The 19,074-nt window shown below is 35.6% G+C and overlaps 1 protein-coding gene, 1 long non-coding RNA gene and 2 pseudogenes across 3 annotated transcripts; all 4 read right to left on the reverse strand.

Moving 5' to 3' along the window:
* Positions 1-3,934: 3,934 nt before the first annotated feature.
* Positions 3,935-4,792, reverse strand: LOC115965057. The gene has a single exon (XM_031084262.1). It carries the CDS (start codon positions 4,790-4,792, stop codon positions 3,935-3,937), a length of 858 nt encoding a protein of 285 aa, XP_030940122.1.
* A 2,570-nt stretch (positions 4,793-7,362) lies between these two features.
* LOC115965058 lies at positions 7,363-11,281 on the reverse strand (annotated as a pseudogene).
* A 2,765-nt stretch (positions 11,282-14,046) lies between these two features.
* LOC115965059 lies at positions 14,047-14,914 on the reverse strand (annotated as a pseudogene).
* Positions 14,915-15,018: 104 nt separating this feature from the next.
* Positions 15,019-16,414, reverse strand: LOC115966018. 2 transcript variants are annotated; one of them, XR_004086255.1, is made up of 3 exons: positions 16,371-16,414; positions 15,526-15,737; positions 15,019-15,412 (listed from the first exon to the last, which is right to left on the reverse strand). It is a non-coding gene; the product is annotated as an uncharacterized LOC115966018 (long non-coding RNA). The 2 variants fall into 2 exon arrangements; XR_004086256.1 differs by lacking the exon at positions 16,371-16,414 and adding an exon at positions 16,264-16,298.
* Positions 16,415-19,074: the final 2,660 nt, after the last annotated feature.

The raw sequence follows: 19,074 nt of genomic DNA on the forward strand, positions 1-19,074 counted from the left end.
TTGCCAAACTACCGCTGCAATATCACAACTCCAAAAGGTATGACCTGCTGTTTCCACGCCTTCACACAAGTCGCACTCCACATCCACTGGAATCTTACGGTCTCTGAGCTTAGTTTTAGTTGGGAGGATGTCTTTACACGCTCACCAAATAAAGTTTCTAATTTTGTTTGGGCAGTGGAGCTTCCAACTTGCTTTCCAAAGCGACTTCATCCTGGTGTTATTCGAGCATTCCCCAACATTGATCTTGGACAGTTGCTTGTGGCTTACATGGTAGGCACTTCGGACCGAGAACACCCCATTGGCTGTACCAGACCAAACTCTACGGTCCTCAGGGAGAGTGGAGCTTAGAGGGATAGCCAAAATAGTTGAAGGCTCATGGGGAAGAAAAATGGAATTAACCAACTCAGATTTCCACACTGCGTTTTCTTTATCAATTAGAGCAGAAACTTTCTCATTATACATCAGGGGGTTTATAGGAGTCAAGACCTTGTAGGTTTCGGGGTTGGGGATCCACTTGTCACTCCATATCTTCACTTTGTCTCCATTTCCAACAGACCATCTAATTCCGTCTTCCACCACGCTTTTAGCAGCCAAAATGCTCCGCCAAGCAAAAGATGGTCTTTTGCCGAGTTGAGCTTCAAGGAAAGACCTGCCAGCAAAGTACTTGGCTTGGAAAACATGGTGGAAAAGAGAATTTGTGTTTTGGAGGAGGCGCCAACCTTGCTTAGCTAGGAGAGCTAGGTTGAAGGCTTTTAGATCTCTAAACCCCATGCCGCCCATATCTTTGGATTTACACAACTTATCCCAAGAGACCCAAGAAATTTTTCGCTCATCAGATTTTTGTCCCCACCAAAATTTGCTGATCATAGAGCTGAGTTCCTTGCAAAGCGAGTCAGGCAACTTGAAGTAGATCATTGTATATGTAGGAGTGGCCTGGGCAACCGCCTTGATGAGGACTTCTTTGCCAGCCGAGGATAATAGCTTTCCCTTCCAGCCAGCAATTTTTCGGCCAAGCTGATCCTTAATCCTATTAAAAGCCTTCTTTTTTCCTCGGCCAATTAAGGATGGAAGGCCTAGGTATCTTTCATGTTGCTTGATGACTTGGGCACCAAAAAGATTTTTTATTTCAGCTTGAGTAGGAATCCCGGTGTTCTTGCTGAAGAAAAGGGAAGTTTTATCCTTGTTGATTTTCTGCCCAGATGCAGCCTCATAGTCATGGAGAACATCCCATACTCGCTGACATTCCCCCATATTGGCCAGACAAAAAATGATGCTATCGTCCGCAAAAAACAAATGAGACAAACGCGGGGCACCCCGGCAAATAGAGATCCCCTTAATATTCCCCAACCTCTCTTCTCTTTGGAGCATTGCCGAAAGGCCTTCTGCACATAACAAAAATAGGAATGGCGATAACGGGTCCCCTTGGCGAATACCCCGAGAAGGAATAATTTCGCCATTCGGTTCCCCGTTGATTAGTACAAAGTAAGAGACAGAAGTTATGCACATCATGATAATGGAAATCCACCGGTCATGAAATCCCATTTTCTGCATTACCCTAGCTAAACATTCCCATTCTACTCTATCAAATGCTTTGCTCATGTCTAACTTAATTGCCATGAGACCTTCCTTACCCTTTCTTCTCTCTTTGATATGGTGCATTGTCTCAAAGGCAATTAATACGTTGTCTGTGATGAGTCTCCCAGGGACAGAGGCACTTTATGCTTCACTAACAATCTCAGGCAGGATTTTTTTCAGTCGATTTGCTAGGACTTTGGCTAAGACTCTGTAGACCACATTGCATAGACTTATGGGGCGGTATTCAGTGATTTTTTGGGGATTTTTTGTTTTTGGGATAAGGCAGATATGAGTATCGTTGAATTTAGGGGGCATAACACCAGTATTCAAGATATTTAACACACACTCAGTTATATTTTGACCAACAATACTCCAATAATTTTGAAAAAAGAGTGGAGGCATACCGTCCGGGCCTGGGGACTTGGTGGGATGCATTTGAAAGAGCGCATTCCGAACCTCATCAAGATGGAAAGACTGGAGAAGGAAATTGTTCATCTCATCTATTACTTTTCTCTCCACTGCTTCAACGACTGGATTGAACTGTGAAGGCTGGTCAGTCTGATAAATGGAAGAGAAGTAGTTTAAAATGATGCTCTGGATGTTTTCTTCATCACCCTGCCACACTCCATTACTATCTTCTAACCCAGTGATTCTGTTTTTCTGTCGTCTTTGGGAGGCAACCGTGTGAAAAAATCTGGTATTTCTATCCCCACTTTGGTACCAGAATGACTTTGATCTCTGCTTCCACATTGCAGACTCACGCTCAAGGAGCTCATTAATCTCTCTTCGCAGACTTTGAATGTTGACAGCATCTTCATGGAGAGTGTTACGATTTTCTAGACACTGGAGGCTTGTTTGCTTCTCATTAATCTGTTTTCTAAGGTTGCCAAAGACGTTTTTGCCCCACCACTGAAGTTGGTGCTGGCAGCTTCTAATCCTGTCTTGGGTTGAGCAACTATCTCCCACCATGCTATCAACCGACCAAGCCATCTCCACCACATCCCAGCAACTCACATCCCTAGTCCACATTGATTCAAAGCGGAACTGGGCTTTACCACGGCGACGCCTCAACTGAGGGGTATGATGAAGGGCTAAGAGGCAGTGATCAGACGAGGACATAGACCTGTGGTACACCTTAGCTTGCTGGAAGAGCTCAGTCCATTTATTATTTGCTACCATGCGGTCTAATCTGACCAGAGTGTGTTGATCACCAATCCTACCATTGCACCAAGTAAAACGTTGTCCAACAAAACCCAAATCCCGAAGATCACAATTGTCTAAGGCGTTTCGAAAAGCATCCATCTGATTTGCATCTCTTTCAGCCCCTCCACATTTTTCTTCAATATGAGTAATCTCATTAAAATCTCCAAAAACAACCCAAGGCAAATCAAATTGGGCATCCAAAGTTTCCAAGAGCCTCCAGGAGCTAGAACGTTGAGCAGCATCGGGGTGACCATAAAAGCCGGTAGCATGCCAAGTAGAATTCACGCTTGGATCATGAACAATGGCATCTATGTGGGAATGGGAATAGCTTTGGACTCTGACATCAACGTTTTCTTTCCACAAGAGGGCTAAGCCTCCACTTTTGCCATCACTTGGGACGATTAAAGCTTGTAGGTGCTGGTTTATCTTATTCTTGTGCTTCTTCATCTGACTAATGCTTGCCTTCGTCTCCATAACAAAGACCAACATGGGATCTTCTGCTCTCACAAGATCTTTGAGAGCTTGAACTGACTGAGGGATCCCAAGCCCTCGGCAGTTCCAAGCTAAGGTCGTCATTGAGCTCGGTGGGGCTGCGCCGCAGCCACCACCTTGCCACCATCCACATTGGTATTACTTCCTAAGGAAATAGCTCCCTTTTTACTTGCTTTCTGATTGTTTTCCTTTAACTTCTTCGTGTGTGGAACGTTTGGATCCAAAGCTTGGAGCGGGCTTGGACCAGGCCTCTTAGTTCCAATTGGCTCCATTTTGATGGGTGACTCATCTTTGGTCTTTTCCCTTTTAATCCGTTTCCAATAGACAGGGTTAGGTCCAGGGGCTTCAGGGACCCAGCCCACTTCACAATCATATAACATGGCCACTGGGCCTTCGTTGGTAAGCTCAGGTGTTGGCCCATTTGAACAGAGCATCACCTGGGAGTTGTCATTTTGTCCCTTGCTTTCTGTCATGTTTTGAGCTTCTCCAGGCGTGCGAACTGTTGACGCCGTAGCGTGTTGAACCTCAGCTGTTTGTTTGTCAAACCAGTGTCAGGCTTTTTGCCAATTTCTTTTCCAATATCTTTTTCTTGTGGCAGGTCTGGGATACTGCCGGTTGTCAACTCACCTTTTCGGACTGATGTCACCGCACCCAATGAGGGAGTTTAGGGCACATGGGGCACGTGCCTGTCAGCTGTGTTTGCTTCCTTCCAAGAACCACCCAAGGCCTGATCGGACTCTTCAGATCTCTGGTTCGGTGTCCCAAAGCTATAGCCTGAACGCTTCACCGGTTCGGCGCGCAGCCAAGCCCCATATTTGTGTTTTTCTTTTCCAACCCCACCGTTAGTTTCTCCCTTTTCAGAGCATTCGTGTTCGCTGTGTCCGATTTTGCCACACAAGTAACAAAAATTTGGTAATCTTTCATATTGGAAGAAAACCCATCTTGGTTCATCATTCTCAATGCTAACCTTCTTTGCCCAGATAAGTTTCTTTGTAACATCCATCTGGATTCTAACCCGTAGGTACCGTCCCCATTGAACGCCTTTCTCCGAGACATCAACATCAAGGACTTTCCCAAGTTTGCTGCCAATCTCCATGCCTGTCTCCCTAGTTCTGCTTTTAAGAGGGAGGTTTAAGATTTGGACCAAGAAGGGTGACCATTTAAGGTCTACTTCCTTTGGGACTAGTTCGCCTGAGAACTCCTGTAGAAGCACCAAATTTTTCTCAAAGCTCCATGGGCACATTTCCATGATTTTCTTTTTGTCTTTTGGGTCACTGAATTCCACAAGGAAAAGTTCTTCAATCTCCGATATTTGAACAGTCTTGTTTGTCTTCCATAGCATCCTCATGGTTTTCCTCAGGGCTTCTATGTTGATGCTACGCTGGGTAAGGACCTTCATGACTAGGCAATTTTTGCCTAGTTCTTTTGCTGTTTTTGTGCTATTCTCTCCCAAGACTATGTCTTCGTCTTCCTCCTCCGTGAAGGAGAGTTTTTTCCAAAGCTGTTCTAGTTCTTCTGTCATTGTTCAACTCCTCTATCCTTGCACAGTCAACCTAAGGGTCTCATAAAGAGACGACCAAACGCTTGCAAAAAAGCAAGACCAAACACTTGCAAAAAAGCAAGACCAAACACTTGCAAAAAGCAAGACCAATACCCGCCTCTACGTCCTCAGAGACTCCTGAGTCCACTTTTTCTCTTAAATATGAATATTGTTGTCCACTTTTCTCTTAAAGATGAACATAGTTGTCCACATTTTCTCTTAAGGGTGAATAGCGTTGTCCACTTTTTCTCCTAAGAGTGAACAGTGCTGTTGTCCACTTTTTCTATCAAAGGTGAATAGCGTTGTCTACTTTGGTTGGGTGGAAAAGTGAGAGGATCAAAAAGTGAAAGGATAGAAAATATTTAGTTTTCCTTCTTATGTATTTGGTTGAAGGGGTGGAAAAGTAAGAAAGTGGAAAACTCTTTTGTTTGGTTGAAGAGAAAAAGGGAATGATGGAAAATATAATTTATATAAATTGACTATTATACTCTTGTTACATAATTGATAAGAAATAGATTTATTTGTACTCATTAAATAATATAAAATTTACCACATTATATCTATAAAAAAAAATTTCTATTTTACACCATCATTTTTACAAAACACCCATATCAATTTATCTATTATATACACTTTTTTTTATTAAAATAATGTTTCTCTTCCCTTTTTCTATTATTTCCCAACTACCCCCACCTAACCCCTCCTCTTTTTTTCTGAGTCATAATACACTCCTTCAGTCCTTCTCTCTATCTTCACCTCTCTTCTTCTCCTTCTTTTTTTTTTTTTTTTTTTTTTTTTTTTTTTTGAGTATCTTTTTCTTTCCTCTTCTTCTTTTACAATTTGAGTTTTATGCTTTTATTATAGATGATGATTTTGGGTTGGGTTTGATTAAGGGCAGTGATTTTGGGCGGAGAAAGTAAAATTCTGGTTTGGGTTTTTCTTCCTCTTCTTTAGCATCTTCTTCTTTCTTTCTTCTTCTTTTTTCAATTTCGGTTTGATTATTTATATGAATTTGTATATGGGTTTAATGAATTTGGATCTAGATTTAGAACGATTTTGATGATTTTGTGGTGTGTCCATGATGATTTTGGGTTGGGTTTCCCGGTGAGTTTTGATTGATTTTGAGTTAGGTTTTCCAGTGGGTTTGTCTTGATTTTGAGTTGGGTTTTCTAATTTCTTTTCCGTTGATTTTGGGTTAATTTTCTGTTGATTTTGGGTTAATTTTCTGTGCTAGGTTGCGGTGTTTGGTGGTGGTGCTGGGTTTGGTAGTTAGGTGGTTATTTTCTGCTTCCTTCTTCTTATTATGCCGCGCTGAGTTGTTGTAGACGTTGGGAGATGGCATTTTTGTAGAAGTGTTGTGAGAGCACTTTCTCTCTAGCCTTTTCCTCCCGATTTGGGAGGATGAATTTTGTGGGCTCAAGAGAAAATTTTCTCCCGGGTTTTCCTTCCTTCCCATTTTCCTTCTTTTGCCAAACAGTGGAAAACACTGTTTTCCACCCTATTTTCCTCCCTATGTTTTCCATCTCCCCTAAATTCACCCCAACCAAACACAGTGTTAAGAGTGAACATCATTGTTCACTTTTTCTCTTAAAGGTGAACATCGTTGTCCACTTTCTCATAGCTTCTCTCCAAAAGTGGTCAATGTTCTCCACTTTTCTTTTAAAATTTGCTAACGTCGTCCACCTTCTTATAGATTCTCACTAAAAGTGGACACATTATTCAACTCTTTATCTTTCTTATTAACTCTCATATCATTATATTTATATTATCATATTTATTCATTTTAATTAAATAATACTAAAATACTCCAACACTATTAATTAGGAGAAAATAATGTTGTTGGAATAATTTTACGGGTGTGGTTTATTTTTAATGGGTTATTTTGCTTCAAGTCTAGTCATATTGTCAATAATCTGTGCCATTAAATTTTTTTAGTTAACAACAACATTATATATACAAGGATTTTTGCAAGTTCTGGTTATATCCAAATAACAAAAAATTGACAATTCCCGTCGTTTTATATTTTCTATGTACTTCTCATTGAAACAACGGAGTTTGTGATTGATGAGAGTTTTAAATGTGAAGAATGCAAACTCCACATTCTTTAAGATTTTGTTTAATAAACCATGTCTTTATCCAAACACAAGCTTGCTACGAGTCATATTAGTGTTCAGACTTTGAAGTGTGTATTTCATCCTATTTATGTTGTCGAGCATCTTGAAATGCATAATTTTGCAACAAATTGAGTCCACTTAAAAGTGAAACCATGCATATGGATGGACCAAAGTTAATTAATAAAGAGAAAGAAAGTCTTACTCTCCTAACTAAAACATATGCTATAGCATTGCTTTGCCTTAGATATGGGCGAAGGAAAAACTCTGAAAATAGTTAAACGGAAAGTAACTTATTCCATCTTTTAAAATTTCAAATAAAGACGTAACCTTATTCTAGAAGAAAGCAAGTCACTATATATAAAGTGACCACACACTGCATTGAAATTTGAAATAAACTAGCAAGAGACTGGTTTATTTGGACTGAGAGTACATTCAACTTCAAACACCACGACAGGCAGCGATAGGAACTTCTTTTTGTTGAGCAATTGATGCAATGTGTGCATGGGCATAATCATTAAGATTTAATGGCTAGTATTGTAAAGGGTGTTGTTCATCAACAAATTCTGCTGGCACACATCGTCTTATTGTTGTACGAAACCAACCCAAGCGAGTATCTCGTCTCAGAATTTTCAGTCAACATAACTCGATGGATGCAAACTTTTATCCTATCATTGCTCCATACCTTGGTCAAGCAAAACATGCATCAGTCAATTTCATTGGATACGATCTTGTAAAGCGTAATGTAAATTAAATATTTGGAAAAGTAGAATATTGGAAAGCTAACCGAAGCTTCTTTTTTTTTTTTTTTAGAAGAATAAATTAACAGAATTTGTTTCAGAATTTTACGGATTCTGAAAATACTCTAATTGATCACTCCACTAAAACCAAAAATAATTAATTAATAAGCTACTTCCAAATTTCACATAGTTTTATAGCAAAATTGAATCATACTTTCTTTACATCCTAACATGCATGTATTATGTTAGGAGCTTTTGCTTAGTGCTTATGCATGTAACGAATTAAGTAACTGAACTATTTGCTTCTAATTAATTACTTTTCTATTTTCATTTGAATGAATAAAAATAAGTAAGGTTTACTGTAAGGAAAACATAGAACTCTAGATTAGACTCCATTTGGTACAAGCTGAAAATTTCAGCTTATTTGCAACTTCAGCTTATTTTTGCTACTATTCATGGGTTTTACTGCACTTTTTAGTACTATTCATGGGTCAACTTTTACTTTTATTTACAGTATATTCAGCAAAAAATTTCAATTTTAGCTAAATAAGTTGTTTATAAACGAACACTAATCAACAATTTTCAATTTTAGTCAAAAGTCTTGCAACTCAATTGACATTTTTTTGGTATTTCCAATGAAGATATTTAGTATTCAAATCCTTCCACCCCTAACAATCAGTGTATATACATTGATCGTAAAAATTTTAAAAATTGTAATTTTACCTTAAACAAAAACAATTTGCAATTTTGAAAATCATGACTAATTTTTATTTATCATACACATGATGTAAGGTTGAATTTATTCAACCATCTAATTGGCTTTATTCCGTGCCAAATTTGCTTGTAATTCATCATTTAGTAACCCTGTATTTAGGTGGGTTTGATGTAAGGGTAGTGAGTGAGATAGAGTGAAGATTGCTCAAGAGTGTGCAAGAAAACAGAGACTCGCGGCTGGGCTTCGCGGGTGACTCGCGGCTTCAAGCCGCCAGACGCAGCACACGTGCCAAGCATGCTGGAAGGTGAACAGTCATGCAAGCTGGAGCACTACAGGACAAAACAGGACAACTGGCCATACGGTTATCTCGCGACTGGATCTCGCGACTTAGTCAAGCCGCGAGGTCAAGCCGCGAGCCACCCCTGTTTTGTTAAACCTGACGTTTCACATTCCTCTCCCATTCCAGTATAAATACCCCTTTTACCCACGATTGAAAGAGAGTTTCCAGAGAGAATTTTGAGAGAGAAACCCTAAAGAAAAACAAGATTGATTCACCCACAATCTATACCTTAGAGTCTCTTAAAATTCCTCAACTCTCTTCCTCTCCATTGTCAAATCCTTGAGAGGCATTATACCAAAACCTGGTTCTCACCATCATCATCACTGTGAGACAATTGTTTGGATTTCTGGGAAGCAGTTAGGAAGGAACCAATCTTCATTGGTTGATGCTACGGTCTAGTAGCGGAATCCGGGAAGCTAGAAAAGAAAAAGGTTCGGCGCAACCTCGTTGGAGCAAGAAGCTTGGAGGGCTTAGGTGCACTGGGTAGATTAGGCTTGGAGGGTCTATTATTGTCCATGTATCCCAACTGTTTTTTCTAGTGGATTGTTTACCGCTTGGAGGGCGGCGGAGAGGTTTTACGCCGAGGGCTTCGGTTTCCTCTTCGATAACACATCGCGTGTTGTCTTTGTGTTTGCTTAGATTAGTTTTTAACCAATTTCATATTATAGCATATGTTAAGTTTCCGCACACTAGTTGTTTGACATATTGCTTGAATTGGTTAAGTTGTAATTTGGGGGTCTAAACGTTCAAAGGTGTTTATACACGTTTTTTGAACTTTCACATGAATTTTTATAAGATTGATTTGTAACTAGATAAAAATAATTACCAACTTTTTATAGTTTATCAATAAACTAATCATACCCATTTTAATCTAAAAATAACTTATTTTATTCTATCATGACATATTCGTTATTGAATCTAACAAAACAAATTTTAAATATTACTCTCAGTATTATTAACTAGGACATAAAATATTCTACAGTTGGCACATTATAGTATCAGAGAGAGGGTCAAGTATTTTGTGGCTCAATAGTATAATTCAAATTTATTTCTCAATTATTGTAACTAGTGTAACACCGTGCATATGCACGAGTATAATTAAAAATAATCACAATTATACATTTTTCTAGAAGAGATTTAAATTATACATAATATTAGCTTACACTTTTTTAAAACATACATTTCTAAAATATGTAATGATTTCTCATTTTATATATATATATATATATATATATTTATAATTTATAATTTAATTGGATTTAGACTCTTTGATTTTTTTCACCCAATAATTCACTTATCACAAAAGTTAAAAATAAATAAATAAATGGATACATGGTGAAAAATTGAACTTCAATTGAAATCTAATTTGGAATCTAATTAGAGTTGGACTCTTTGATTTTTATTCACTCAACATAAAATTAAAAATTAAATGAGACACGTGGTACAAAATTAAGAATCCAATTAAAATCTAATTGAATTTTTTATAAGCTTTGGCTATTAATATATATATATATATATATATAAAATCAAATTTTTAAGTAAAAAAGAGATTAGGAATAGGAATATCTAAAGAAGTTTTGTATGAATAATAACCATTAATCTGCTTTTGACATATGGTATTAGTTATTACTCGCCTGGAGTGCATCAGATGCCAAGAATAAAAAGGATGAAGGGGTGTAATCAAAACCAATTCATTCACCATCCTTTGTTTTTATATTCGAACCCTTCACACGATTTTGGTGAATTATGGTAGTAAAGTGCTTGTCCGTGTGGCTTGTAATGCCTTGATTGGTTCCAGTCTTCTCAGGTTCAGTGTACTTCAAAAGGACCAAACTATGAGTACGTAGTTGATTCCATGCGAGAATCATAGTACTTCTTCACACAATAGTTTTCAAATACCATTCTCGTCACCATTTTATCTAATTCCTCTGTTAGCTTCACATAGGAATTAGCACTCTCACTAATAAAGAGAAAAACACAACAAAGTGTTAACATATATAGTACATAGAAAACAAAAAGTATAAGCTATTAGAGAAGACAAAATGTATAAACTTAAGTACTAATCAAAGAATCAAAGTTACAGAATTTAAAAATTGTACCTAAGTTTTATTCATTATTCTGTCAACCTTAGAATATTTTCAAAAAAACAATTAAAAAAAAAGCAATGAAGAAGATAAGATTAGATTATCACCAGTAATTATCATTCCCATTTGGCAAGAAGATATTGGTCAACTTTTGAGTTACATCTTTGGAGGTTGCATTATCAATCATCATGCGCTCGAAAGGAGGAAAAGAGGAATAGCCATGGAAAGGCCTGTCATAAGTGACTTTCAGTTTGGTTTCTGTGGGGAACTCAAACAACTCTCCTATTGAGATAAACATTGTGTTGTGAAGCTCTGAAAGAGTGTTTTTGCCAAGTTCCACCACAAAACAACCATACTTTTCAAGTGCATTGCAAACATCTTTGCAAGCTGAGAACGATGAACATGAAGGGCTTGTACCAGACTTCAAGTCCAAGTTGGAGAAATCAAAAACTGGAATCTTAGCCTGTGTTTGGATAGCCATGGTTCTTAATTTTCAGTTCAACTAGGAAGCTTGAGGGGTGAGAAAGCAAAATTGTGTGGAATGCATTGATATGTCATGTGTTATTTATAGATAGGCAAAGTTTTTTTTTTTTTTTTTTTTCTTGAGAAGAGCTTGACAATGCGCAATTTCTTGATTACATTTTTGTTATGTGCTTAAAAATTGACTCGTGCATTTACAGTCCATATAAATATAATAAAATTTGTATTAGACTTAAACCTTACTATTTGAGATTGAGGGAAAATAAAAGAGATGATGTCGGCATATAATGTAATTTTGCCTAACTTAAGTCTTTTTTCTATAAACTTTGCCTAACTTTGTGTCATTCATGCATGCCTGCGGTAAATTTATGTGAGACTTTTAGACTAATATTTTGGGACTCTTGTGAGGCTGGAGCTCGTGTAAAGCTATGATGGGCTGAATAGGTATGGCAACACTTTGAAAATGCATTTGACATTGATGTTGCCAACTTTTTGTTTCTACTGTAAAGGCAGAACTTGCGCCTAGGCAGATGAGCAATTGGGTTTTGTAAAGATCTTAAACCCATTTGCAAAATTTTCCATTAAACCAAAATTAGATGAGAAAAATCCTTTTCACCCTCCGATCCACAACTCCAAATTTGCCTTTAAATAAACTATAAATTGGTTTGGTATATGTGTTTGGACATAATATTTTCTTTTCTTTTTTTAAGAAGCAGTATTTTAATAGACCCATAAGTGTACTAAAAGGGAAATTTTGTGTACTTCCGGAATACCATAAATGCGTACTTCCTCCTCTCACATCTTTATTCAAGACGGTAACATACTCTCTTTAAGAGAGCATCATCAAGTATCAATCAGAAGTGAAGTTCTCAACAATTTTCCTTTCAATATAAACAACTATTAACTAAATTGTTGAGATAACTATTATGTTGTATTATTTATATGATATAATATATATATATATGATTATCAAAGGAAAATATTTATCAATTTTAATAATCTTTATATATATATATATATATGAGATGGGTTCAAGTTACACCCAGTGTAACTCTTTAGAGTTACACTTTTTTTAAGCCATTGGATTTAAGTAGATCCAACGGTTAAAAAAAAACTTCATTATTACAATATGTTTATTAAAATCTCATTAATTATCCTCATTTATTACATTTTAAACCTATCTCTGAACCCAACCAAAAAAATAAAAACGTCTTATCTCTCCCTCTCTACGTTTGGTGTTCAAACTGTTAGTCTCTCTGTTTCTCTCTCTCTATCTCCTCCTCCATTCCTCCTCCACCACCATTGTTCCACCTCCACAGGTTGCCGGCAGAGAGAGAAAAAAAAAAAAAAAAAAAAAAAGCCGAATTGTTTTTATTTGTGAGTACTCTCTTTCTATGTTTCCTTTCTTTTCTGTTGTGAGTGCATTTTTTTTTTATCTGGTCTGACTCTCTCCAGAACTCTACGTTGCTTTTCTGGTATGTTCTTTTCTGGTCTTACATTTTTCTTTGGTGATGGTTGTTTTTTTTTTTTTTTTTCAAATACTCTGGATAGTTGAATAATTTTGGTAGCTTATGCTGAATCATTCATTTATTTAAGTAGTCTATTGGTTGGTTGTTAGTGCTTCGTTTTCTATTACTTGATTCATTCATTTTTCTTTGGTGATGGTTTTTTTTTTTTTTTTTTTAAAAAAAGCGTTCTATGTGTATGATCAAATGCCGCTTAGAAGTTCTTATCTTTCTTTTCCTATACTAATTTTGTATTCCATATGGGTTTTCTACATGTTATTATGTAGTGCTCTAATGAAGCCATGCTGCTCTAATTGGGTTTACAGGTCCTTTATCCGCAATTGGATCCATACTCACAGGAATTGACTACATAGGTCTAGGCCATGTGATGGTGTTTGCTAATGGGGGATTACTCCCAAGCTTTGGAAGAATTATCAAGAGAGCAATAAGGTTGGAGACACGAAAAGGCAGTCACGGGGTTGCAATTGCATATGTTGATGTGGTTAGCACAATCATCTTTCAACATTTGAGTTTAACACTTGTGCTAGGCAGCCCTAAAATATTGCAGAAGAGATTCAGTGCAAAGGGGCTGTTATAAAGCAAATGTTCCTCAAAAGTATGCCAGGAGATGAGAGGATTCCTATAGTGCTCATGGATAATGACATTATTTCCCCCCTCTTTTATAGAAAGAACAAATAAAATAAGATTTGAATTTTTCCTTTGATTGTCCATTTACTTGGCATCGTTATGATTCAAACATATTTCACATTTTGAGAAGAAAAAAAAAAATTAAAATGGATTTCAATGAACAACTTTTTTCTCCTATTAGCTGCCAATCTTATTGAGCAGGTATGAAATCAAAATGTTTCTCCTGGAAAATTAAGTACCCCATTGATGTTACCATATGATGAATGTAAGGCTATGAACCCCATTGATGTTACCATATGATGAATGTAAGGCTATGAACATTGTTGATTTGTTATACTTTAATTTCTTGTAATGACTTTCTATGATTGTCAAACAACTTTCTGTGGTGGTGATTGTGTCTGGTTCCATGCTAATCCTCAGCACTTTTTTTTTTTTTTAAATCAAGATGAATTTCATTGAAACACAATAGAACCACTATAAACCAAGTCTATGTTTGCCTGAGGCAGGGGGTAACACTATAGCATATGAGCTATGACAAATTGATACAACCTTTTAAAAAATATTTGAAGAAAACAATCCACAACTGTTCCTCCTAGCCATGGGGATTCTAATCAATCAATAATCTAATATTTCATTTCCTCTAAATCACAAGATATTATGATTTGTATTGACTAATCCAAAAAGATTCAATCTAAAACTGAACTGTTTCCACAACAAGACAACCAATAAGAAAGGTTATTACTTATGCCAAAAAAATAAAACTATCTATTTGTATACAATATCAAGGGTAAAGCCAACTATAAGAGTTGCTATAGCATCAATCTATTTGTTTACTACCATCAGTACCATGGCTACCAAAATCAGCTACAGCTTTAGCTGCACGATTCAATGTGTCTGAAACCCAAAGTGCTCCTTTGGCAAAGTAAGTGTTGTTGACTACAGCATGACCAGCTGCAACAGCTACTTTTCTTGTAACCATTGCCGCTACTACAGTTACTGTCCCAGTGATTGTGCAGCTGACTTGGTGATTTCTGAAACATGGAATTTTTTGTCCACAGACTTAACAGTTTCCATGCCAATATGAATTTTATCAGTGAGTCCAATTCTATCGCTAAGCTCAGCAATCTTGGCTGTTGCAGTAGCTGAGACTCCATGGTACTCATCAAAAGCTTTGGCCTTGATTAATGCGTCTTTGCCTAGAACATATCCCTCGGCTAGCATTGTTTTGACAACTTCCTAAGCTACTGTTACAGCTTCTTCGGAGGTGGAGACACATTGTCCTGTGTGAATAACCTGCTAAAGTGTTAGCTCAAACAGAACAATAAAGTTAAAAATGCAAATTCAAACAATAAATTGTATATGTATTTAAAGAATTTTTATTTCATAATCTGGCATTATGGATAATATACCTGCAATATGAAAATTTTATAACTCAATGAATAAACTATCTTGGAACTCCATGACCAGACATTATCTTGCATTTCCTAACATAAGAGGATTCAGAGGCAGTGCAGTGCAGCTATACTAATGCAGTGCAGTAAAGTGCAGTAAACAGAACAGTGCAGAAACACTAATGCAATAACTTAAAGCAGCTATACTACCTGTTATTTAGAACCACAAACAAAGATAGATCATCCCTAAGAAATTGTTATTAAAAAAGCAAACACACAAAGCTGCAGGTACCCCCTCAAAACAAGAGGTGAGCAGTAGAAAATCAAAAAAAATGAGGCATATGTCCTTAAATAACAGTATTCCAACATAGGTCCTTAAAAACACACTGTTAATGACATTAAATTGAAGCAAAAACAGTATTCCAACATAGGTCCTTAAAAAAACAAAACAAAAAACCAAATAAAACTATTTCATCATGATTAACAACATAGGTCCTTAAACATAGTTCCTTCAGCTACTTGGACTCAATATATATATTAATTCCACCAAGGAATGCTCATTTTGTGATTCTCTTCAGCCACATGTATCTAAAGTAGAACAAAAAAAGGTATAAGTAAATTTGAAACATGAGATATATATTATTACAATAAAAAATTCTTTTAAAAAAAAAAAACTCAAAAAATGTAATGAAAAAACTCACTTTATGCTAAATCATCAATATCATTGTCATCAACCTCTGTAAACACCACTCCCACTGCAACCCCGTAACTGCCTTTTCGTGTCTCCAACCTTACTGCTCTCTTGATAATTCTTCCAAAGCTTGGGAGTAATCCCCATTAGCAAACACCATCACATGGCCTAGACCTATGTAGTCAATTCCCGTGAGTACGGATCCAATTGCGGATAAAGGACCTGTAAACCCAATTAGAGCAGCATAGCTTCATTAGAGACACTACATAAAAACATGTAGAAAACCCATATGGAATACAACATTAGTATAGGAAAAGAAAGATAAGAACTTCAAAGCGGCATTTGATCATACATATAGAACACATTTTTTTTTTTTTTTAATAAAAAAAAACAACCATCACCAAAGAAAAATGAATGAATCAAGTAATAGAAAACGAATCACTAACAACCAACCAATAGACCAATAAATAGACTACTTAAATAAATGAATGATTTAGCATAAGCTACCAAAATTATTCAACTATCTAGCTCAAGTTGCTTTATTCAATATGGTCGAATATATTGGAACTAGCATAAATTAAACAAATATTACTGTATATGATGACAGTCAACAGTAGTACCAGAAAAACAAAACTGCAAAGCCTATGAAAAGCTTAGGCACTTCAACTATAGATTAGATGCTAGAGTCTTTGAAAAAAAAAAAACAACCCATCACCAAAGAAAAATGTAAGACCAAAAAAGAACATACCAGAAAAGAAACGTAGAGTTCTGGAGAGAGTCAGACCAGAAAAGAAAGAAAAAAAAAACGAGCACTCACGATAGAAAAGAAAGGAAAAATAGAAAAAGAGTACTCACAAATAGAAACAGTTCGGCTTCTCTTTTTTTTTTTTTTTTTTTTTGCCGGAAACCTGTGAAGGTGGAACAATGGTGGAGGAGCAATGGAGGAGGTGATAGAGAGAGAGAAACCTAGGTTTAGAATGTAGAGACAAAGACAAACGGAGAGACTAACGGCTTGAACACCAAACATAGGGAGAGAGTCAGACGTTTTCTTTTGTTGGGTTTAGAGATAAGTTTAGAATGTAATAAATAAGGGTAATTAATGAGATTCTAATAAAAATATTTGTAATAATGAGGATTATTTGTTAACCATTGGATCTACTTAAATCCAATGGTTTAAAAAAGTGTACATCTAAAGAGTTATACCAGGTGTAACTTGAACCCATCTATATATATATATATATATATATATACATACTATTATTTAACTAGCTTCCCAGCTTTAGACTCTAAGTTTTGGATGTCCCAAAATATCTCAATCCACTAAGTTACAAGTTTTCATATTATTATTTAAGCAACTTCTAAAATGTGAACTCTAAAGTTTTTTATGTCCTAGTGGGTTCCGGTTAACTTAATTGGTAAAAGTCTGTAATGATTGAATAAGAGATCTAAGGTTCATTCTCCGCCTACACAAAAAATCGATTGGTGTCTTAATCTAATGATAAAGAAAACATCAAGAGCAGACTTCATAGGTTGAAACACTCTCTCAAAAAAAAAAAAAAATTGGCCCAAATATCCTCATTCCGCTAAGTTATAGGTTTTCAACTAACAGGGATAAGTAAGTTAAATTAAACCCCACAACTTCAAACCTCCCCGTGTTGGCAATAGGCTGAAAAAGTATCTAAAATGTTAAATTTAGATATTTGTACCCTGTCAAAGTAAGGAACCAAGGCATTTATATTTAAAATAGATTCCATTTTAAGAGTTGAAAAGGCACTATCTCGTGAAAGGTTCTATACATATACCGTTTCTCAAGGACATTTCTTTGGATAAACGCTCTGTTTTTTCCTCTTTTTGAATGGTAAATATTTCTCAGAACATGGAGTGGTAATCAAACCCAGCAAATTCACTTTGACTCTTTATTCTTTTTTTGCTTCTTTTTCTTATTCTTCTTCTACTTTCTCTTTTATTTTGAATAGAAAAATCTTCATGTGCATTTAGCAAACTTAAATTCGTTGTAGATTTTCAGTGCACGATAGTCAATGCATTATAAATTCTTAATACAAAACTTCATTCCATTATGTTATGTAAATCTTAAGCATCTCGCTTCTTATTTTTCATATTCAATAGAGAAAATCAAAACAGCTAGAACAAAATTTTCATAAATGCTATTGGGATTTTCAATACTGCAGTGAGACTACTTTCATAGAAGACCACATCACTCAAAAAGTATATTTTATGAAAGTGAAATACTAACGAATGCCCTTAAAGTATTGATTAATAATCTATAAACCTTTTATGGAAAAAGAAAAAAAAATTAATTTTTTGATAGCTTTTTTTATCTATACTATTATTTATGGGACTTCCCTTGTTTGGATTCCTCATTTTTTAGTTCAAAAATACCCTTACACCCCTATGTTTAAGTAAAGACAAAACTAATGGACAATTCATTAAAAATGCAACTCTAACTTCCACTAAAATATTACCTAAAAAATAGGACCACTTGCTATTAATTTCCAAATTAGTTTATCCACTTATAAATTAGATTTTCAAAATAAAAATTATATATATAAAATAAAAACACAGAGTTTTTTTTTTTTTGGCTAAAAAAAAGCCTCATCGCACGTGCGAAGCGCGTGTGATGAGTCTAGTTTCCCATAAAAGTGGTGTCAAAACTTTCCTAAAATGGATTGTTAACCAATGCCCTAAGGGCATTCGTTGCATTAAATGGGTGTTGCCCAAGTACAACTCTCTTTTTTTCTTTTTTCTTTCTTGTGTTCAATGTTATAATTTTCAATTTATTTCAATTTGAGATTTACGCGTTTGTCTAATAATATTACACATTTAAGAATTGTTGATAAATTCAAAAGTGTCATGAGGTTAGCTCTCAAAAATGAACACATCTATGCACAAACATATGATTTTAATGTTTAGTTTTTGGAGCTAGCCTTATGACATCCCTAACTGCATCAATAGTTAACAAATGTGTAATATTATTAGATAAACTTGTAAAATTTAAATTGGAATTAATAAAAAATTATGAAATTAAACAAACAAAATAAAGTCAATAGTTGATTATATTTATATGTTAGATGATAGATTAATTAATTTAATGACCGATAACAAAGGGAAGAAAAGTCACACTTCGTGATCCTAAGCGTAGGACTTGTAGCAAACTGTAATGCCAAATTGAAGAATGGACTGGGCCGGAATATAACTTTGCTTTAGAAGACTGGAAGTAACCCACCACGCGTAGGACTTGGAGCAATTGTAATCTCAAATTAGTGATAAAAAAATAACAAAAAATAAAAACTTGTGGTATGTACTTTGGAGAGAGAGAAAAAAAAAATTAAAGTCAAAACAGACTCGAAGAGCCTATTTGGCATCAGTTTTAACTTTTAATTTTTAGCTTTTAGGTTTTATGTACAATTTTTTAAAACTATACTATTTTCAATTTTTTCTCATTTTTTTGTAAATTCTTTTGAGATACAAGTATACTTTAGAGCACCCATATCAAATGTGCTAAATGTGCCAAATGTCAAATTTTTGGCATATTTGGCAC

Source organism: Quercus lobata, chromosome 10 (genome assembly GCF_001633185.2).
Source record: "Quercus lobata isolate SW786 chromosome 10, ValleyOak3.0 Primary Assembly, whole genome shotgun sequence".
Taxonomy (NCBI): Eukaryota; Viridiplantae; Streptophyta; class Magnoliopsida; order Fagales; family Fagaceae; genus Quercus; species Quercus lobata.